At 38.8% G+C, this 18366-nt stretch overlaps 1 protein-coding gene across 1 annotated transcript in view; it reads left to right on the forward strand.

The window, feature by feature from the left end:
- SNX30 (sorting nexin family member 30) overlaps positions 1 to 18366 on the forward strand; it is a gene marked incomplete at its 5' end in the record, with an annotated part of 96638 nt that overhangs the window by 44698 nt on the left and 33574 nt on the right. The window contains 2 exons of the mRNA XM_006906114.3: positions 7360 to 7470; positions 17335 to 17493. Coding sequence (XP_006906176.1) covers positions 7360 to 7470; positions 17335 to 17493 — 270 coding nt within the window. The remainder of the gene's footprint in view (positions 1 to 7359; positions 7471 to 17334; positions 17494 to 18366) is intronic.

The raw sequence follows: 18366 nt of genomic DNA on the forward strand, positions 1-18366 counted from the left end.
GGGCTAGGTGCTTAGATGTATATTATATTCTCAGAGGTCTTAGGTTGATATATACGTGTATTCCCATGAATTATTTCCAGCGACTTATTTTTTCCCCTAGGGTCAACTTATTTTTTACCCTGTCGTCAGTGAAATGCAATACCTGTTCTTCTTGAATTTGTGCTCTAAACAGCTGAATGACAAGGTGATGCCTTGCTGGCACAGCGATGCTCACCTCCCTTGATGTTTTCCCACCCCTGCTTGATTCTTCCGCCCTCAGTTTAGCTCCCAAAATGCTAACACTGCAGACCTCTGTTCACTGATGCACAGGCCGAGACACAGGCTGCAGCCTCCCACTCTTTCTTGTGCCTCTTCTCTTTCCTTCTTTCCTTCCTCTTTCTCTTTGTGTTCTTATTTCTGTCCCTGTTTCTGGGGCTGTTCAGTTTCCTATAACTCAGATAATGTCTTAGGATAACCTTTTCCAAGTTCCGATCCCACATTTTCACTGGTGGTGATGCCAACACCTCAAGGTGAACTTGTCGCAGAATTACGTTTCACTTATTACTGTCAATTTCACTTCCTGTCTCAAACCAGAGTCCTTTTCTTTTTCTGTTTCAAATAGTGACACTGGCTCTAATATCTTGGTGATGCATTTGGAGCCTTCTTTCTGAATGTTGTGTTAAAGGATATGTAGGGATATGTGGGGATGAGAGAGAGAGAACAACCAGGAACTCAGTGTCCCAAACACCTGATCTTGTCCCGGGATCCCCACTTCTGCTGAGATTCTCAAGCAAAGTGAATGGTGAGAAGACAAGGTCATACAAATACCTGTTCTGTTACTTTGAGCTTTGACTCAGATGTCCTAACTCAGACTCCTGATGAGCAAAGCTGGACAAGGTATAGAGCTGCTTTTGCCTGGGCTAAAATGATCCTGCAGCTGAGAGCCAATATAGGCAAAGCATTCTTCACCCAAATCTAAGTCGTGGGTATCTTATCTCTCCAGCAGTGAAGAGAGGCCTTTTTCAGGGCAGGCAGATGTTGACAATTTTCTCTCCAGGCTCCTAGAAAGTATCATCATATTAACTAATTATTGAGCACGGAACCATGTGCTGTGTACTGTTTTGCAATAGAAACCCTTTAAACTTTATTTCATGTAAGTAATAGTGCTCATTGAAGAGGAATTAGAAAACTCAAGTAAGCTAAAACATTGAAGCAAAAGGAGATCTGTAAGCTCACCAGCCAGAAATAATCACTTATAACTTTATGAACTATTTATTTCTATTCACTTACATAAGTGAGTGTTTTGCATGCTGTCAATTCACTTAATATGTTGCAACCATCTTTCTATGCCAGTAAACGCCAGTAAGCATGCTTTTATGCTGTCATTTCTAAGACTGCAATAATGTTCTGCTCTATGGATGAGCTATCATTTATTTTGTGTTAAGTGCTTTAAATATATCATCAGTTAATCCTCACACTCAATGAAATAGGTACCGGTGGTATTTTTGTTTTGTAGATGAGGAAACTGAGACACAGAGATATTTAAAAAATGGCTCAAAGATACGCAACTAATATGTGGTGAAGCTAGAACTTGAATCCAGGTCATGACATAATTTTCGAGGGTTGCCCCCCGCCTCCCCTGGCACTGTGGTTTTGCTACCATGGCCTGGCTTTTGAAACCGGTGATGATGATGTGGAAATAGACTGGGGCCTGGCAAACTAGAGAGGAGCCTTCAGCTCTCTTTATAAGCCATCCTCCTCTTGTCTTTTCTCCATCACCAGTTAGTCATTACCAAGACTTGTGCCCCAACTCGTTCCTTTTTTCAAATGCCCTGGTGATCACCTGGCTAAAAGCTGCTCAGAGGTCAAGTTATATATAAGGATTATAAAGCGAACATTAGATTTAATGGCAAGAAGGTTATCGATGGCTACGGTGAGAGCAGTTTCATTGGTGTGGTGGGGCAGAACCCAGTTTGCAGCAGGTTAGGGTGACTGAGAAGAAAGGAGAGAGACATCATGAGTTTTGGTAGTTTGGCAATGAACGTGAGTATAGAGGAAGAACAGTAGCTGGAGCACGGCATGGTCTGAGGGGAAGGGACTTTTGTTTGTTTTTTAAGGATGGAAGAGACTTAAGTGCCAAGTGGACATGTTGAGAAGGAAGGAGACGTTAGATTGAAGATCGGAAGCCACCGAGAAGGTGGAAAGAGATAGTATCCTGAGCAGAGTGGAGGGACAGAGTGGCCTCTGATGAGGGGGAGGTGAACTTTTTTCATTATTCCTGGAGAAAGAAGGAAAGTTTTTTTTGTGGCAGAAAGTTGAGAGTTCTTTGCTGATAGCTGCAGTTTTCTCTGTGGCTAGATAGATAGATTGGTCTTCTACTAAGAGTGAGAGGGAAGTGTTGAAGTGGGACCTAGAAGTTTTCAAAACTTGTATAGGTTTTACATGTATTGATGAGGAAAGTGAGGGAGAGAGTTGATTAAGGAAGTGTAGAAAGATTGTTTGGCAGTATGGAGGGTCGAGTCGTAGAATTCATAGCATCAGTCAATGTGTTTTGCTTGATTTTGCTTTTCCTTCAGGAGTGTGCTCACACGCCCAGGTCTGTTAGAGCAAGAAGTGGATAACCGTGTTTTTGCCAGAGTTGTGTGAGAGGACAGTGGGGAAGGGGCATTTAGGATATTGGCAAGTCAGAGATAGGAATGATGGGTCATGGAATTGATGCTGATTAAGGAAGGAAGTGAAGACAGGAATGGACAGAGTGCTAAGGAACTGTAGGTCCCAAAGGCTAAAAAACCAGGGACAGAGGAAAATGGAAGAATCTGAAATATAGGAGGTGCTGGTTAGGGAGGACGATATTTAAATTTCTGCGTGATGACAGTTTGTGGAGAGGCCACGGGAAGGGGACGTTGTCGGCTTGGTGGTGGGTGTTGTATGTGCAAACCACCTGGCTCTTGAGGGCACCCAGATTATGGGAGGTCTTTGGAAAGGAAGCCTGAGAGCCAGGTGCTCTCAGGGAATCAGGATAAATGACAGGGCTGTCAGTAGATGACAGGGGTGAGGAGGAATAGAGATGGATATATCTCGATGGCATGGGCCTCAAAAGGGTTTTCACAGGGCCGTGCCGTGGAGGGGCGGTGGTAAGGGGCAGCGTGGAATGAGGAGGATGTCAGCAGCAGCCCTTGGTCTTAGAGGGTGAGGTGAGGTTTGGGAAATGAGAGAAAATGGGCAGCTTTCCACTTGATTGGACTGTAGGGAGGCCTTATCCTCAGGGGAGAGCCAGCTTTCAGAATCCAAATGGGTTGAAGAACTACAGGACTTGATTATTAATTATGAAATGGGTGTTCCAGAGCACCTGGTGGAAGATCTGAGAAGGAGGAGGTAAGTGGCAGTTTGTGTCAGAAGTGCGGAAGCCCAGGGGGACTCCAGGAGAAGGGGCCAAAAGCCTCCCCAGGCCTCGTTCTCAGGTGCTCTCTTAGGCCTGTGGGCTTTCGAAGCAGAATGCAATTAGCTGGCTAATACTTGGCGAGGAAAGAAGTCCCTTTTGGGGCAGAGGAGGTCACTCAGATTTCTTAAGATCCAGCCGAGGCCAGACAAGTGGCATTTCTGACAAATACCAAATCTCTCTTGAGTGAGCCAGTTGTAAATTTTGGATTGAATAGAAATCCTCTGGAATGGCTCCAGGCCATAGTCGTTGGACAGTTTAGCTCCTGGAGAATAAGAGTTCTTTTGTGGTAGGATGAGGCCCAGAGGACGGGGGACTCTCCTGGGTGATCGATTGTAGTCTAGCTCTGTGCTAGGTCTTCCAAAGTGTTGAACTTAAATAAAAAATAGGCGAGGATGCCTACAGATCAGCAAGAAGATACGGAGGGATGGCGAAAATGAATATTCTTCATTACCACTCTTGCGAATGCTTACCTCTTTGTTCATCTGACTTTAGGTGTGTACTCATGACCTTGTGATATTTGTGGGTCATTGTAGACTGGGAAACACATTACAGAAGGACACAGAACGACATGGTGTAGTGGTTGTCTCTGACTGCGAACCGTGTGTACTTTTCTTTCTTCTTTATTGTTTTGTTCACCACATATATTAGAAAACAGATAAACATTTATTACCTTATTTTTCTTTCTAAGTTAGAACCTGAATTTCACAGAGGAAAAAGTTACTACAAATTCACAGTTGGAGTTATATTGGCCTGCATATTTTATGAGTACCGTGAGTCTTATAACTGACTGGGTTTCTCTCCAGAATTTCCCAGTAATGTCTGTGGCCCAGTTTTAGCAAGTGAGCATAATTCCGAGGTGAGTGTGTTTTGCTAGCCTCGTTCCTGGTTCTAGTTTTCTCTCTGTCCTTGTTTTTCCTTTATCTTCTCACCTACTTCTAATTTATATCATTTGATCATGTTTCACATATCACTATATCTTTTCTAGAACAAGTTGTGGTAAAAATAAGTAAAATAAATATCGGGTCAGGGAGTATGAACATCCTTCTGTTTCATGAAGATTATTTTTTATCATATTGCTTTCCAATGCATCAAACGAGTTTTACTGCTTTGTTAAATCTCCTTTGTCCTTAAAGGAGCTGTTAAAAAATGAGTGTGTGTGTGTGTGTGTGTGACTATAAAAGTATTGTGTAAATATAGTAGGAAATTTGGAAATAAGGATGAGTAAAAAAGAGGACAGTTTTCATTATCAGTTCTAGAGTTTCCTTCTAACCTTTTATATTCACATTTTTAACACCAATGAAATCATAATGTATGTACAATTAATTTTGTATCTTGCTATTTTCTCTTAAAACTATGTTGGAGCATTTTTGTCATTGAAAATGTATTAAAGACATGATTACTGATAACCGTAGAATAAATATGCCATAATTTCCTTAACCATTTTTTATTGCTGGACATTCAGGTTGCTTTTATTCTTCTGCTATTTTAAATAATATTGCAGTGAACATCATCAACAGATACCTTTGCCACAGTTTAAAAATTTTCTTCTAATGGTTAATTCCTAGAAGTAGAATAGCAGTAATTAAAGGCATAAATGTAAGAGCCATAAATAAAGGAGAAAATACAGGTGAATATTTTTAAAAGCTTGCAATGGAGACACGCTTCTTATGGATGACAACAAAAGTGGCAAGCAGAAGGGAAAATAATGGATGAATTTAAAAGCTCTATGTCAGAAAAACCATTTGAAAATTATGATAGACCAATGGCTATAAAGAGTCTTCACGAATGAAAAAGACTTGACTCAAAATTTAATAAAGACCCCTCACAAAAGAAGAAAAACTACGACCAACAAATATTTGAAAGGATATTTAATCCCAATACTCATTAAAGAAACAAAAGTAAAACAAAGATAATATATTATTTTTCAGTTATAAGTCTATCAAAGGTCACCAATGTTGAGAATTTGGGGTAAGAATAAAAATTGGTGTATTTCTGGAAAAATACGTAGGGGAAAAAAAAACATGAAAAGACATAAACCATAATATTAATTGCATTTTTCTCTATTTAGAGGAGTATGGGTCTTTTATTTTTCTTTTCTTTATTTTTCCTGAAGTTTTAAAATGAGTAAGTATGTCCAACCTGAATGAACAGAGAAGGAAAAAAACGGTTCCCCAAAAGTAAAATTAATTACGGCAGAAACAAACTTGTGTTTTATCCTACTGCTTTTTATAGTTACCAAATATTGATTTCAAAATTAGAGTAGAAACGTTACTTACATAAGCTATAATTTATAAAGTGGATCTGCAAAAGCATAATAAAGAGAAGCGATGGGTTGATATCATGTAAATGAAAATGGGTTGAATTCATTTGTCACCTTTTGAAATCTGCCTTTCATGGGCCCATTGTTATCAACGAGTCCTCATGGAGCCTGTTGGGGTGCCCTGTGGGTTCCCCAAGGACGTTGCTTCCAACTCTCTTCTTACCGTTGCAGAAACCAAGGCTCTGGCAGGCGTAGTGGTTGGTGTTCCAGGAATCTGGTGGGGGTGCTGAGCTGCACATGTGCAGAGTTCTTCCCATTTTGCCTCCGGGGGAGGGTGTGTGTGTGTGTGTTTTCCTGACCCTTATGCCTGAAAATTCGTCAGCAGTGATTTGTTCTTTGGATTTAAGTATTTTTTTCTCTCTCTCTCCACGTCCACAATGCTAATTCCTCTGGGGAGTCTTCCAATAAATCCTACCTACCTAAGTTGAAGGAATCTCCCCGCATCTTCACACCCTTACCACCATCGCAAGGGAAAGTTGTGTTTCCTGGGCATAAGCTGGTGCATGGGACTCCAGAAAAGGGAAAAGATGCAGAAAGAGTTAGTTGGGGGTTAGTCCAAGACCCAGGCCTTTAACTTCACGGTTTTGCCCAGACGGTGTGAACATCGCTTTCAGGGAGGATGAAATAATAATTTTCAATGCCAAAACTGTTCACGGCTTTTTCTCTGATGGATGACTCTTGTTAATGTGTTTTAAAGGTATTCTCGGTGTTGTAGTTTAAAACAGACTTTTGGCGTGAAAGAATAAATTTATGAAATGTAGCTCAAACCATTTTTATTGTATACTTTAATTTCTGAGAACTGTGACTATCATATAGTCAGTACCCCCATAGGGAAAAGTAGTTTATCAGAGACACAATTTTAGTTTGAGCTAATTAATGTGTAAAAATCTTGTTTCGCTATAATTTAATTTTATTTAACATTAGTTTTCATTATCAAAGTGTTACAATCACATTTCAGAAAACTTAAATCCAAGAAAGGGGATCAGATAAATATTTTTCATCATTATAATGGCATTTTGGTTTTATTTCCTTCTAAATTTTTTTTTCTTATCTAAAATGCAGTGTAATTTAAAGTTTATAGTTCTGGCCAGAATATGGTAGATGAGGCAAAACCTTCTATTTCATCTAATCTGGATCCTAAATGTGATGTTATCTCTACTTTTTGTTACCCCTCTGCCTCTGGCAAAACTTGTTAGCATATTTAGCAGAAGGTGGAGATATAAATTCTTTTAACAGATTCACAGATTTGGATTTAGTAGCAATATCCTCTGTGGAATGATTCTGCTAAAAGAAATTCTCAGTTAAGCTTGGAGGAAATGAATCAAATGTTTCTGAACACAGTTCTGTGGGATAGTTGAGATTCATTTCCTGAGGGTAGAAATGAAAAACCTCGACATTTTTATTCTCGATTTAGATCCTTGAATTTTTAACTGGGACCCGCGGCCCAGAGTGGTCATTCTGTGCTGGTAAAGCCTGCCATTTGGCTGGTGCGTTTGGTGGAAAGAACGCGTGTTCTTGTGCAGTTTGGTTATTCAAAGAGAGCATTTTTCCTTGTCCTCTGCCAAGATGTGCTCCTATTCCCTTATGCTTATTTTGTTCCACTCTTATTATTTTTTAGAGTACTCGGGTGGAGTTTGACCTGCCAGAATATTCTGTTCGTCGAAGATACCAGGATTTCGACTGGTTGAGGAACAAACTGGAAGAATCACAGCCCACTCATCTCATTCCCGTAGGTACTAAGTCATTATAGCTTGCTATTCACTTTTCCTGCATTATCTTTCTTGTGGATGGATGTTCACTCAGCTCTCATCCCTTAAATTACAGGCAGACTCTGCCTTACATTTGAGACCAGATTCACCCATCAAATGTATGTAAAACATGTTTATGGATACTGTATAATATATTTCACCTTTTGTGTTTTGGGTTCTGATTTGCTTGCTATGCAGAGTGCCAGTTTTTTGCGTAGGGTGGGGTAGGTTTTCACTTCTATTATGATAAATTTTTGAAGTATGGAGAATCCTAAATTTCATTTGCTGTCTCTTTAAAGGCTTTCAGTTTCACTCGTCCTAGAGTGAATATCCAAACTATTAAGGTTTGGATAGCTGCCACCAAGTGAAGAATGATGCCTCAGGCTACAGCCATCCGGGGCTTTCTTTACACCTGGGTAATTCAGGGAGCAGAAATCTAGCACACGATCCACTCAGCCACAGTTTTTCATTTAAAAGACAAACCGAAAAGCCACCTTAGCTCTATTTATTTAAACAGCATATTTATCTATTACTTACATCTCATTTTTAAAACAGAATCAGAGCAAATAAAATTGAAAAGACTTAAAATCAACACACACATTGAGTATTTTTCTGACTACTTTTTTTTTTTTTAGTAGAAATTATAATTATTTACACTCCAGAGATTTCTTGGGGCTTTGGTGATTTTAGGGCAATTTGGGTCGTAAAGCCCTTCATCAGGGCTTTATCTTTCAGTAGCCACCTTGGCTGAATAACGTCTTAGCACTGCTGATTTTCCTGTCCCCACTGCATTTTCCAGTGCTTTCCCCCACTCTGCCCCCCGCCCCGGCCCCATGGTCGAAAGAGGCTGAATATGCTGTGACCCTCTGGCAGTTTTCTTGATTTTCGAGATGGAAGCAGCTGTGGTTCCAGTACTGTGATGGAAGCGATGGGTCTTGGCTGGGGCTTCATTCTTTCTCAGGGAATCCCCCAGCCCCCAATCGCATATCCCCTCTGCTCTCCAAGCCTGAAGTTCTGCTTTTCTTTCTTCTAACCAGTTAAAAATGTGCTCGAAGAAGAAACTATAGTTTTTAAACCACTGGAACTATCACTTAAAATAGAATTAAAAAAAAAAAAAAATCTTCATTTGGCAAAATTGGCAGCTAGTGAATTATTTTTTTTTAAATAGACTTTTTATTTTAGAACAGTTTTCAAGTTCCAGAATTATTGCAGAGATAGTACAGTGAGTTCTCACATACCCACACTCGGTTTTGCTTATTAACATCTTACATTATTGTGGCACATTTGTCACATTAAATGAACCAGTGATGGTGCATTATCATTGCCTAAAAGTCCTTTATTCAGATTTCCTCAGTTTTTGCCTAATGCCCTTTTTCTATTCCAGGATCCTATCCAGCATACAGCATTGTGTTTAGTCATCGGGTCTCCTTAGGCTCTTCTTGGTTGTGACAGTTTCCTTGTTTTTGATGACCTCGGCAGTGCTGAGGAGTACTGGTCAAGCATTTTATAGAGTGTCCCTCAGTCAAGATTTGTCTGGTGTTTTCCTCATGATTAGACTGGGTTAATGCGTTTTGGGGAGGAAAAGCACAGAGGTAAAGTACCATCTGCATCGTATCAAGAGTACATATTATCCACGGTGTTTATCACAGTTGATGATCACTTGACTTGAGGTGTCTCTGTTCTACAGTTACTCTTTTTTTTCTCTCTCTCTCCATACCGTACTCTTCTGAAGCAAGTCGCTCTTTATGCGCAGCCCACACTGTGCGTAAGGGGAATTGTGCTCCACCTCCTGGCAGTTTGTGTAGTTTGTTTGGTGCTTAACATCAAAGGTTAGATAGCAACACCTGCTGGAGAAACGTAGTAGCACTCATGCGTAGACACTGGCCAGAACAGAAGGAGAATGGAAGTCTCCAGAATGCCGCCAGAGTATCTTTAAGTATGGTTTCCTGTGGTCTGGGTAGAAGCAGTGAGTAGGAAGGTATTTTAGAAGCAAATGAAGGCTTAAATTTCTTCATAAATCCTTATAGCATATCTGGGCTGGAGAGAAATTTAATATAAGAGAGCATCTCTGACTTAAACATGAAAGTCAAACTGGAAACAAAAAAATTTGTTTCCCCTACAGAAACTCATTTTACAGCAATTTTGCTGGGTGTCTGCCTATTACTAAGCATCCACTTTGTGTTGGTCTTTTTACTAGGCCTAGTGCATACTCTTGGGAAGGTGAGGGGTTATAAGATAGACAAGGGCCCCCCGCCCCAGAGACCCAGTAAACACACAATGCAATCATTGTTTAAAGTTTCACTTCCTTTATTTTAAAAACAGCTTTTTTGAAATGTAATTCATACGCCATACAGTTTGCTCATTTAAAATGAGTATGTTAGGGGCATATAGTGTATTCAAAGTTGTGCAACCATCACACAATCAATTTCAGAAACTTTTCATCACCCTAAAAAGAAACCTCCCACTCCTTGCTCGTCACTCCCAAACTGTTTATCTTCCCTAGTGCCCGGAAACCTTTAATCTACTTTCTGTCTCTCCAGATTTGCCTATTCTGGATGTTTTAAATAAGTGAAATCATACATTATGCAGTCTTTTGTAACTGGATGTTTTTCACTTAGCATGCTGTTTTCACAGTTCATCCATGTTGTAGCATGTATCAGAACTTCATTCCCTTTTATTGTCATATAATATTCCGTTGTACGGATATATCACAGTTTGTCTATCCATTCACCTTTGATGGACATTAGAGTTGTTTTCACTTTTTGGCTATTGTGAGTAATGCTGCTATGAATGTTTGTGTGTAAGTTTTCATGTGGCCATATGTTTTCATTTTGGGGGGTCATGTACCTAGAAGTATAATTGCTAAATTATATGTAATTCTTATTTTAACCTTGTGAGGAACTGACAGACTGTTTTCCAAAGCGGCTGCATCATTTTGCATTCCTTCCAGCAGTGTGTGAGAGTTCCAGTTTCTCCACATCTTCGTCATTGGTTATTATCTGTCTTTTTGATTATAGTCTCCTTGTGTGTATGATGTAGTATCTAATTGTGGTTTTAGTTTGCAGTTCCCTGACAGTTAAAGATGTGAACATTTTTTTTTTTTTTATGTGCTTGTCGATCATTTGTTTTCTTCCTTGGAGAAATATCTATTTAGATCCTTTGCCCATTTTAAAATCAGATTGTCTTTTTATTATTGAGTTTGTCGTAGTTTTTTGTATAATCTAGATACAAGTCCTTTGTCAGATATAATTTTCTCCCATTTAATGGTTTTTCTCTTTACTTTCTTGATGGTGTCCTTTGAAGTTCAAAGGCTTTTAATTTCTATGAAGTCCAATTATTCTATTTTTTCTTTGGTTGCTTATGCTTTTGGTGTCATATCTTAGAAACCATTACCTAGTCTTAGCTCGTGAAGATTTATACCTATGTCATTTTCTAAGATTTTTATAGTTTTAGCGCTTACATTTAGGTCCTTATCCATTTTGAGTTCATTTTTGCACAATAAGTTTTTATTTCTTTAACTAGTGAGGCCTCATATCTTCCTATGACTTTTTTGGACATTGGTATTTCTTTTATGAATGCCTCTTCATTTTCTATTTTCTATTTATTTTATTTTATTTTTTTATTGATTTGCAAGACCTCCATATCTGCAAGGGAAATGAACTCAGTTGGGAATATCTCTTTTTTCTCCAGTTGTCATCTTAGACTTGACTCCATAAAAATAACATCTCTCAGCCAAGTTAATCTTTCCTTTACAGTTTCTGTCTGTGAAGCGCATTTCTAGCCGAGGATGGTAAAAATGTATTTCTGGATTTTCTTCTATTACTTATATGTCTTTATTTTTAATATGTAAATGTAGAATTCTGATGTGACATGGGAGGACCTTTCTTTTTTTCGCATGGTGAGTTATCCCAGAACCATTTATGTGGATAATCAATCACCTTTATCATAATTTGTGTATTACACTGTACCATGCATTAGACTTGTATATTCTTGGGCTGTTTCTGAAACTTTTGGTTCATCGATCTGTCTAGTCCAACACCCTTCCTACACTATTCGAAGTATTGTAACTTTACCAAATGTTTCAACATCTGGTTGGATGTGCCCTATTTCCGTAGGTACTTAGATTTCAGGGCTTTTCTAGGTATTTGCACGTTTTGAATCTTTTGAATCAATTGGGAAAGTTGGGGGAATAATGGTGGTGAGTTTCTGTTTTTTTTTTTTTCTCCTGACAACTTATATCAGCTATGATTAAAAATGTGTGTGAGTTCCTGAGTTTTCAAATTCTACTGCTTATATTAGGAGCGTGGAGATAAAGTTCACTCGTTACCTGGGCTTCATTGGAGTTGTGTGAAATTGTAGGTGAACAGCCAGCCAGACTGTTCTTCCAGGGAGGCACCCAAGTTCTTTCATTTGCCTTTCTCTGTTGGCTGCCTTTGTTTCTAGCCCCTGTGGCCCTGAACTTGGCAGTTTCTGAGGCTCTACTGGAGAAATCCAATCCCTTACTTTTCTGGGACAACCTTTCCTTTGCCTGAGTAGAATCACAAGATGCTTAATATTGACTGACTTTTCTCTCACCCCAATCTTTTCTGCTTTGTGTCTTTAACAGATTCTGTCCTGTTAACAGTACTTTTATGTTTTCTGGTGTTGCAGTAGATTTTTCTCTTTTTATATTGCTTTGTTCCTCTGGAATTTAAAGCAGAAAGAAATAATCATATGTTCTTAAAATGCCATCTTAAAACTGAAAGTGTGCTGGATATATATGTTTGTCATCTCATAATGGCAGTTCACTTTGAATGTCTTTATTATCCAATAGTAGGAGCCACCAGAAAGTCTTCATAGTGACATTTTTGTTTTTCAATTTAGTTTGGCTCAGAAGTTAGTTTTAACACTGCTTCACTGCTAGTTAGTTACATAGCAGATAGATTTCATGATTCGATGGGCACAGATAGATTTTTGAGATGAAACAAATATATTTATTAAACTTTAGTATTTAATTTCACTTGGAAATTTAATGCTTGCTTTAGTATGAAGGAAGCTTTGCTAGAAGGACGCATTTGTACTTATGCACCTGTTTTGGGTGGAAATAAACTCAAGAATTAATTAGAAAAACATTAATAATGCAACAACTGTTTTCCTTAATATGAAATAATCATTAAAACCCTAACTTCATTTTCTATTTGGTTCCTCCTTTTTAGTAGTTAAATATACATGCCTTTAGCTTACCCAGTAGAAAAGTTAATAAGTAGTGAAACATTGGTTGAACTTTCATGTACTTTGAATTAAACCAAGCTTGGTGTTTTGTTTTGTTTTTTTATCAGAACAAAGCTTTTAATCTTGATGCTCTTTTATTTGTTAGTTATTTTTGCTTAGGAGCAGTATTTTCTGTTAGATTGATAGGGATAGGAAAAATACTTTTCTGTCATGCAGTAGTATGCACTAAATCTTTGTTGAATTCCACAGAAGAAGCAGTTTTAATACTGACAAGAGGAAGTTGGAGATTTCAAGACTGAGTAACTGAAATCTTTGTCCGGATTTCCCATCCAGATATAGTAGCTTTTCACTGAAAGTCTATAGGAAATATGCTTTTTTTTCTTTTTCCTCACAGATTGTAAAATACTTTACTATAAACTAATATGAAATATATGTGAAAGTACTTTACCAAAGTATGAAGTGCTATAAACACGTAAATATTATAAGATTAAACCTTGAAATATTTAATGGGTTATTGTCATGTTTTGCTAATAGGATTTTTGGCAGCTTCAACATACGTATGTATATATACTTTTAAAAAACTTATTATGCAAAATTTTCAAATATGCTAAAGTAGAGAGATTCAAAGCAATGAACCCTCATATATTCATCACTCATTTTCATCATTTATCAACTTACGGCCAACCTTGTTTCATCCCTGTCCCTACCCACTCCCTTACCCCCATACCAGCTGATTATTTTTTTAAGTGGCTTAAGCAACAGAGATTTCTTATCTCATAGTTCTGGATTTCAGAAAACCAAAATCAGTCTCAGTGGGTTCATATCAAGATGCAGGCAGGACTGCTTTTTTTCTGAAGGCTCTGCGGGAGAATTTGTTCCTTGCCTTTTCCAGCTTCTACAGGCCGCCTACATTCCTTGGCTCACGGCCTCTTCTTTCATCTTCGAAGCCAGCAGCATAGCATCTTCTCTCCTCTCTTGACGTCTCCTGTCATCACATTTTTTAAAATTGAGATGCAGTTCACCATTTTAAAGCGCACAATTCCGTGGCTTTTAATACATTCACAATGTTTTATAATCACCACCTCTAGTTCTAGAACATTTTCATCATCCCCCAAAGGAACCCCATACCCATTAACTCAGCACTTCCCATTTCCCTTTTTCCCCAGCCCAGCTATTGTGAATAATGCTGTTTGAACATTTATTGTACAAGTTTTTGTTTGAATGCTTGGTTTCAGTTATCTTGATAATATACCAAGAAGTGGAATTGCTGGGTCATATGATAATTCTATGTTTAATTTTTTAAGGACCTGCCAAACTTCCACAGTGGCTGCACCATTTAACATTGCCACCAGCAGTTTATGGAAATTCCAGTTTCTCCACATACTTGACAACACTTGTTTTTCTCCTTTTTTTTTTTTTCTTTTATAACCATCCTTGTGGGTGTGAAATGCCATCCCAGATGATATTTTAAAAAACATTTGGCTTAAAAGATATATGGAAGTTCCACCCTTTAGTTCACACTTCTTTTTGCTTTCTGTTCTCAGTGTTTACAAATTTATAAAAAGAGCTGGCATTCATTTGACATCTACCATGAGCTTGGAGCTGTATTGAGCTCTTCACTTGCATTTAATTACCTCATTTACAGAGTATGGATGTCCTTGATTTCACCAGTAACCCAGATTCCTATGTATAAAAACCCAGAAGGTAATTATAAAGGTGACGCTGAGAGTAGGTGTGTTCCTTTAAGGAAGCTTGAAACAGGAAGAAACCAATTTTCAAAGCTATGTGTGTTTGAGAAGAATAATGCTTATCACAGAAGGAAATTCTGTTTGCAGAAGGATTCTCCCCAGGGTTCCTTTAGATAGCAAACTTTGCTGATTCATTAAACATCAAGTTCAGTGTAAACATAAATCTGAAGAATGGGTAACCATTTCAGAAGGTTATCTGTTATGTGAAATGAGTCACACCTCATCACTTATTTGCTCATTAGGCCTCCCTCCCAATTCGTATGAAGCATAAGTAAATGAGAGAACGCTTGACAGGACTCATGAGATAAGAACAGAAAAATATCCACTGGATCTGGTAACTAGAAAGTCACTGCTCATTTTAAAAGAGCAGTTTCTGCAACTGGGTAGGAACGTGGTGGAGAAACTGCAGGTAGTACCACAGAAAGCTTTGTTTTGGGGTGGAAGAAGGTTGGGGGTTGAGAAATCAACGGAAAGAGTAGAAGAGTAGAAGTGAAGATAAATGATTTTTTCAAAATGGTGAAATGAGGAAGAGACTAGAGGAGATGTAAGGTCAAGGGGTAGTTGGATTGTTTTTTTCTGGTAGAAAGGGAACTTAGCCGTAGTTTTGTAGACTCAGGGAGTAGAGCTGGATAAGGAGGAGATGTTGGAAGATACTGAAGAGAAGGTATAATTAATTGGTGACACAAGTGCACGATAGTGAACAATCTGGGTCCAGGACACAGATGGAATTGATAGCTTTGCGGAGGCATATGTTGTCCACAGGGATCTGAGGAAGGGAGGTGAGGGTGGTGCCCAGTAGGTGAGTTTCTGTGGAGGAAGAAAAATGGTTAGGGAGTTTCCATGTGATGCCCTTACACGTGGTTCCTACTTCAGAGAGATGGTAATCTGCTTAGCATGAAAGGTTGATAGCTGAGTATACGGTTTAAGGATAATGGCTGCCTAAGGCAATAGAAGAAAGAATTGATAAGGATAAAGGAATTATCCTAAAGGATAGTCATATCCTGTTGAGACAGCTTCACTGATGTTGGAACATTGGGCTGGGTGGCGTGTGGGTCTGACCCTTGTGCCTTTCTAATGTTTTACCCAAGCGTAAGCTCTCCTGGGTATCCGACTTGGACATGTCATCCCCATGTGGCTCTGTAATTATATTCCTGACTCTACTCCCCTCTCTTCCATTATTGCTGAACCTTTCCACTGTGCCCTATAGAACTCCTGCTCTGTTAAAAATAAATCCCTCAATTCCTAGCCTGTCCTCTGAACACTCTCACCATCTCAAGATTTAATCGAACACTGGGTGTCCCTGAAGATGAGCAGTTCTCTGAGGTTGCTGCCACTCCTACAACCCAAAACACTCAAACGTCTACTCTGTGGCAGGAATTGTTCCACGCACGGTCAACCTCATAGCTAATTTAATCCTCATAGCTAATTTATTTTCCTTTTTAAAAAAGTGAAGTTGATACTGTTTTTTTTACAGATGCAGGAACAGATATCAAGAGATTATACAACTTGACCAAAGTCAAACAGCTTGGCAGATGCAAAAGAGGAACCAGGAGGCATTCCCCTCCCCCCAATCCCCTGCCTCACCCCGAGTCTTTGCTCTTGGGAATTAAAATACACTGACTTTGCAAAGCCCTTTCAAGTTGAGGCTGTCAAATTCCACACACCCAAGTTCCTAAATCTTTCATAGGTTCTGTGTTATCAACCTGGGTTCTTCTTTCCCTTTCCACTCAAAGTGGCTTAGGATTCTACTTTTTTGGGTTGGCTAAGCCCTTGTTGCTGTATCTTATTTCTGTGGGGGTTTCGTTTTGTTTTGTTTTGTCTTTGAGGATTTATAACCTAAAAAGAAGATCTCTTCATGGTCATATCAAGAAGTTGTTCTAGTTTTTTTCACATCCTCTCCAATATGTTTGTTTTTCTTTTTTTTTTTTTTTTTTTTTTCCTTTTTAAAAAATTATGACCATCCTTGTGGGTGTGAAGGGGTATCTCATTGTGAAGGGGTTTGATTTGCATTTCCCTAATGACTAATGATGTTCAACATCTTTTTATGCGCTTATTGGACCATTTGTATATCTTCTTTGGAGACATCTCCACCAGATCACTTGGCCATTTTTAATGTAAATATTCTTTTAATATTTCATAACTAGAACATTTCAAATTGTACATTAGCAGCTACCTTCTTTCCTCGTGGTGGCAGTATTGAGAAAGGCCTTTAAATCAAGCATTTAATCGAGCTACTACGGAAATAGGTTAAAGCTTAGAGATCCTTTGGTAGCTAGATAGTTTGAAATTACCCACAATATGGGCTCAAAGTAAATATGATAAATTCTTTTGAGGAAGGGGAGTAAAGGAAGTTGCATCTTTAAGAACTTTTGAGTGTAAACATAAAGGAACAAAAAAAATGGATTAGGAAAGGTCTTTTCTTAGATACATGGGTTTGCCTAATGTGCTTATTTCTCAAGCTGCCATGCTCTTTTACCCCTTGAACTGGGTAACCGCATATTTATGTGGTTGATGTTGTCTGCCTTCCTTCCTTAGGCTATCTTATCTTGTCCTAACTTTCTCATTATATCACTTGTGCATCAAGCAATGTAAAGATAGCTAGACTGTTGGATTTGCTGGATAAACATTGACTGACTGTTTTCTGTGTTCCACAGACTATGCTCTAGTGTTTTATTTCTTGCATTGTAACATTGACAGGGTAGTCGTGATTTATTCCATTTTTATTTTTCAAAAATGTTTATATTGATGACTAGCAAATAAAGGTTGGACTGATTAAGAAACACTGTTCTCAGACAGATGGATCGTAGGAGTGATTTGCTAGCCTGATGGTTTTTCTTTGCACCATTTTATCAATTACTCTGAATATTTTTCTTCCTGTCTTCATAGCCACTTCCTGAGAAGTTCGTGGTGAAAGGTGTAGTAGATCGTTTTTCAGAAGAGTTTGTGGAGACCAGAAGAAAAGCTTTGGATAAATTCCTCAAAAGAATTACAGATCATCCTGTGCTCTCTTTCAATGAACACTTTAATGTTTTCCTTACTGCTAAGGTAAGGACAGAATTTTTCATATTTCTTCCCCCAAATTAGCATTCTTCGGGCTTTTTCTTAAAAGCTGTTTTGATCTCTCACGAGCCACCTTTGTGCATTGCCCACTATAGTGGGTGTCATCGAACTGCTCTGCTTTTGGTGCAGGTTTGCATTAGCATGGTTTCTATGTTAGAATTCAGGAGAAACGCCCCCTTGTAGCAGCAGAGGAAGGTAGAATATTTCCACTTGCCAGAAGCACAGAGAAGTGTTTCCTTCAACACTCCTTGGCATTTTACTGGTTGAGGCCAGATTGACCAACAGTGGGCACAGAAGGGTAAACACATGTATTGAGTACGTGGTAAGTATGTTCTTCACAAGAACCCTGTGAGTGTTTCCTCACAACCCCATTTACAGACGACGACATTGAAGTTCAGGGAGTTTGTACATATTCAGGTGGCATCACTAGGATTTGAAATTGGGCCTTCGTGGCCCCTGAGGCCACACTTTCCCTCTGTATCACACTGCCTGACCAAGAGTACTTCAGCATTACTTGCCCTCAGCCAAGTTCCTTTCAGGTGGACATTTTCCCAGCATTTGCCAGAGAAATATCTGGGTCCTACCCAGCTGCCAGAGTCTATGTATTCGAACTCAAGTTGGTCAATCACTGACCTCTCTCTGCACTTCTTTGTTGGCAAAACCAGCCAGGAAACCCGGGGTACTCCACTCTTTATTTAATTGTGATTAAATACACATAAAATTTACCGTCTGAACCATTAGAAAACGTGCAGTTCGTTAGTGTCAAGTATATTTACATTGTTGTACAACTAATCTCTAGAACTTTTTCATCTTGCAAAACCGAAACACTATACCCATTAAAGAACAACTCCGCATCTC

This window comes from Pteropus alecto, unplaced genomic scaffold, assembly GCF_000325575.1.
Source record: "Pteropus alecto unplaced genomic scaffold, ASM32557v1 scaffold111, whole genome shotgun sequence".
Classification (NCBI taxonomy): domain Eukaryota; kingdom Metazoa; phylum Chordata; class Mammalia; order Chiroptera; family Pteropodidae; genus Pteropus; species Pteropus alecto.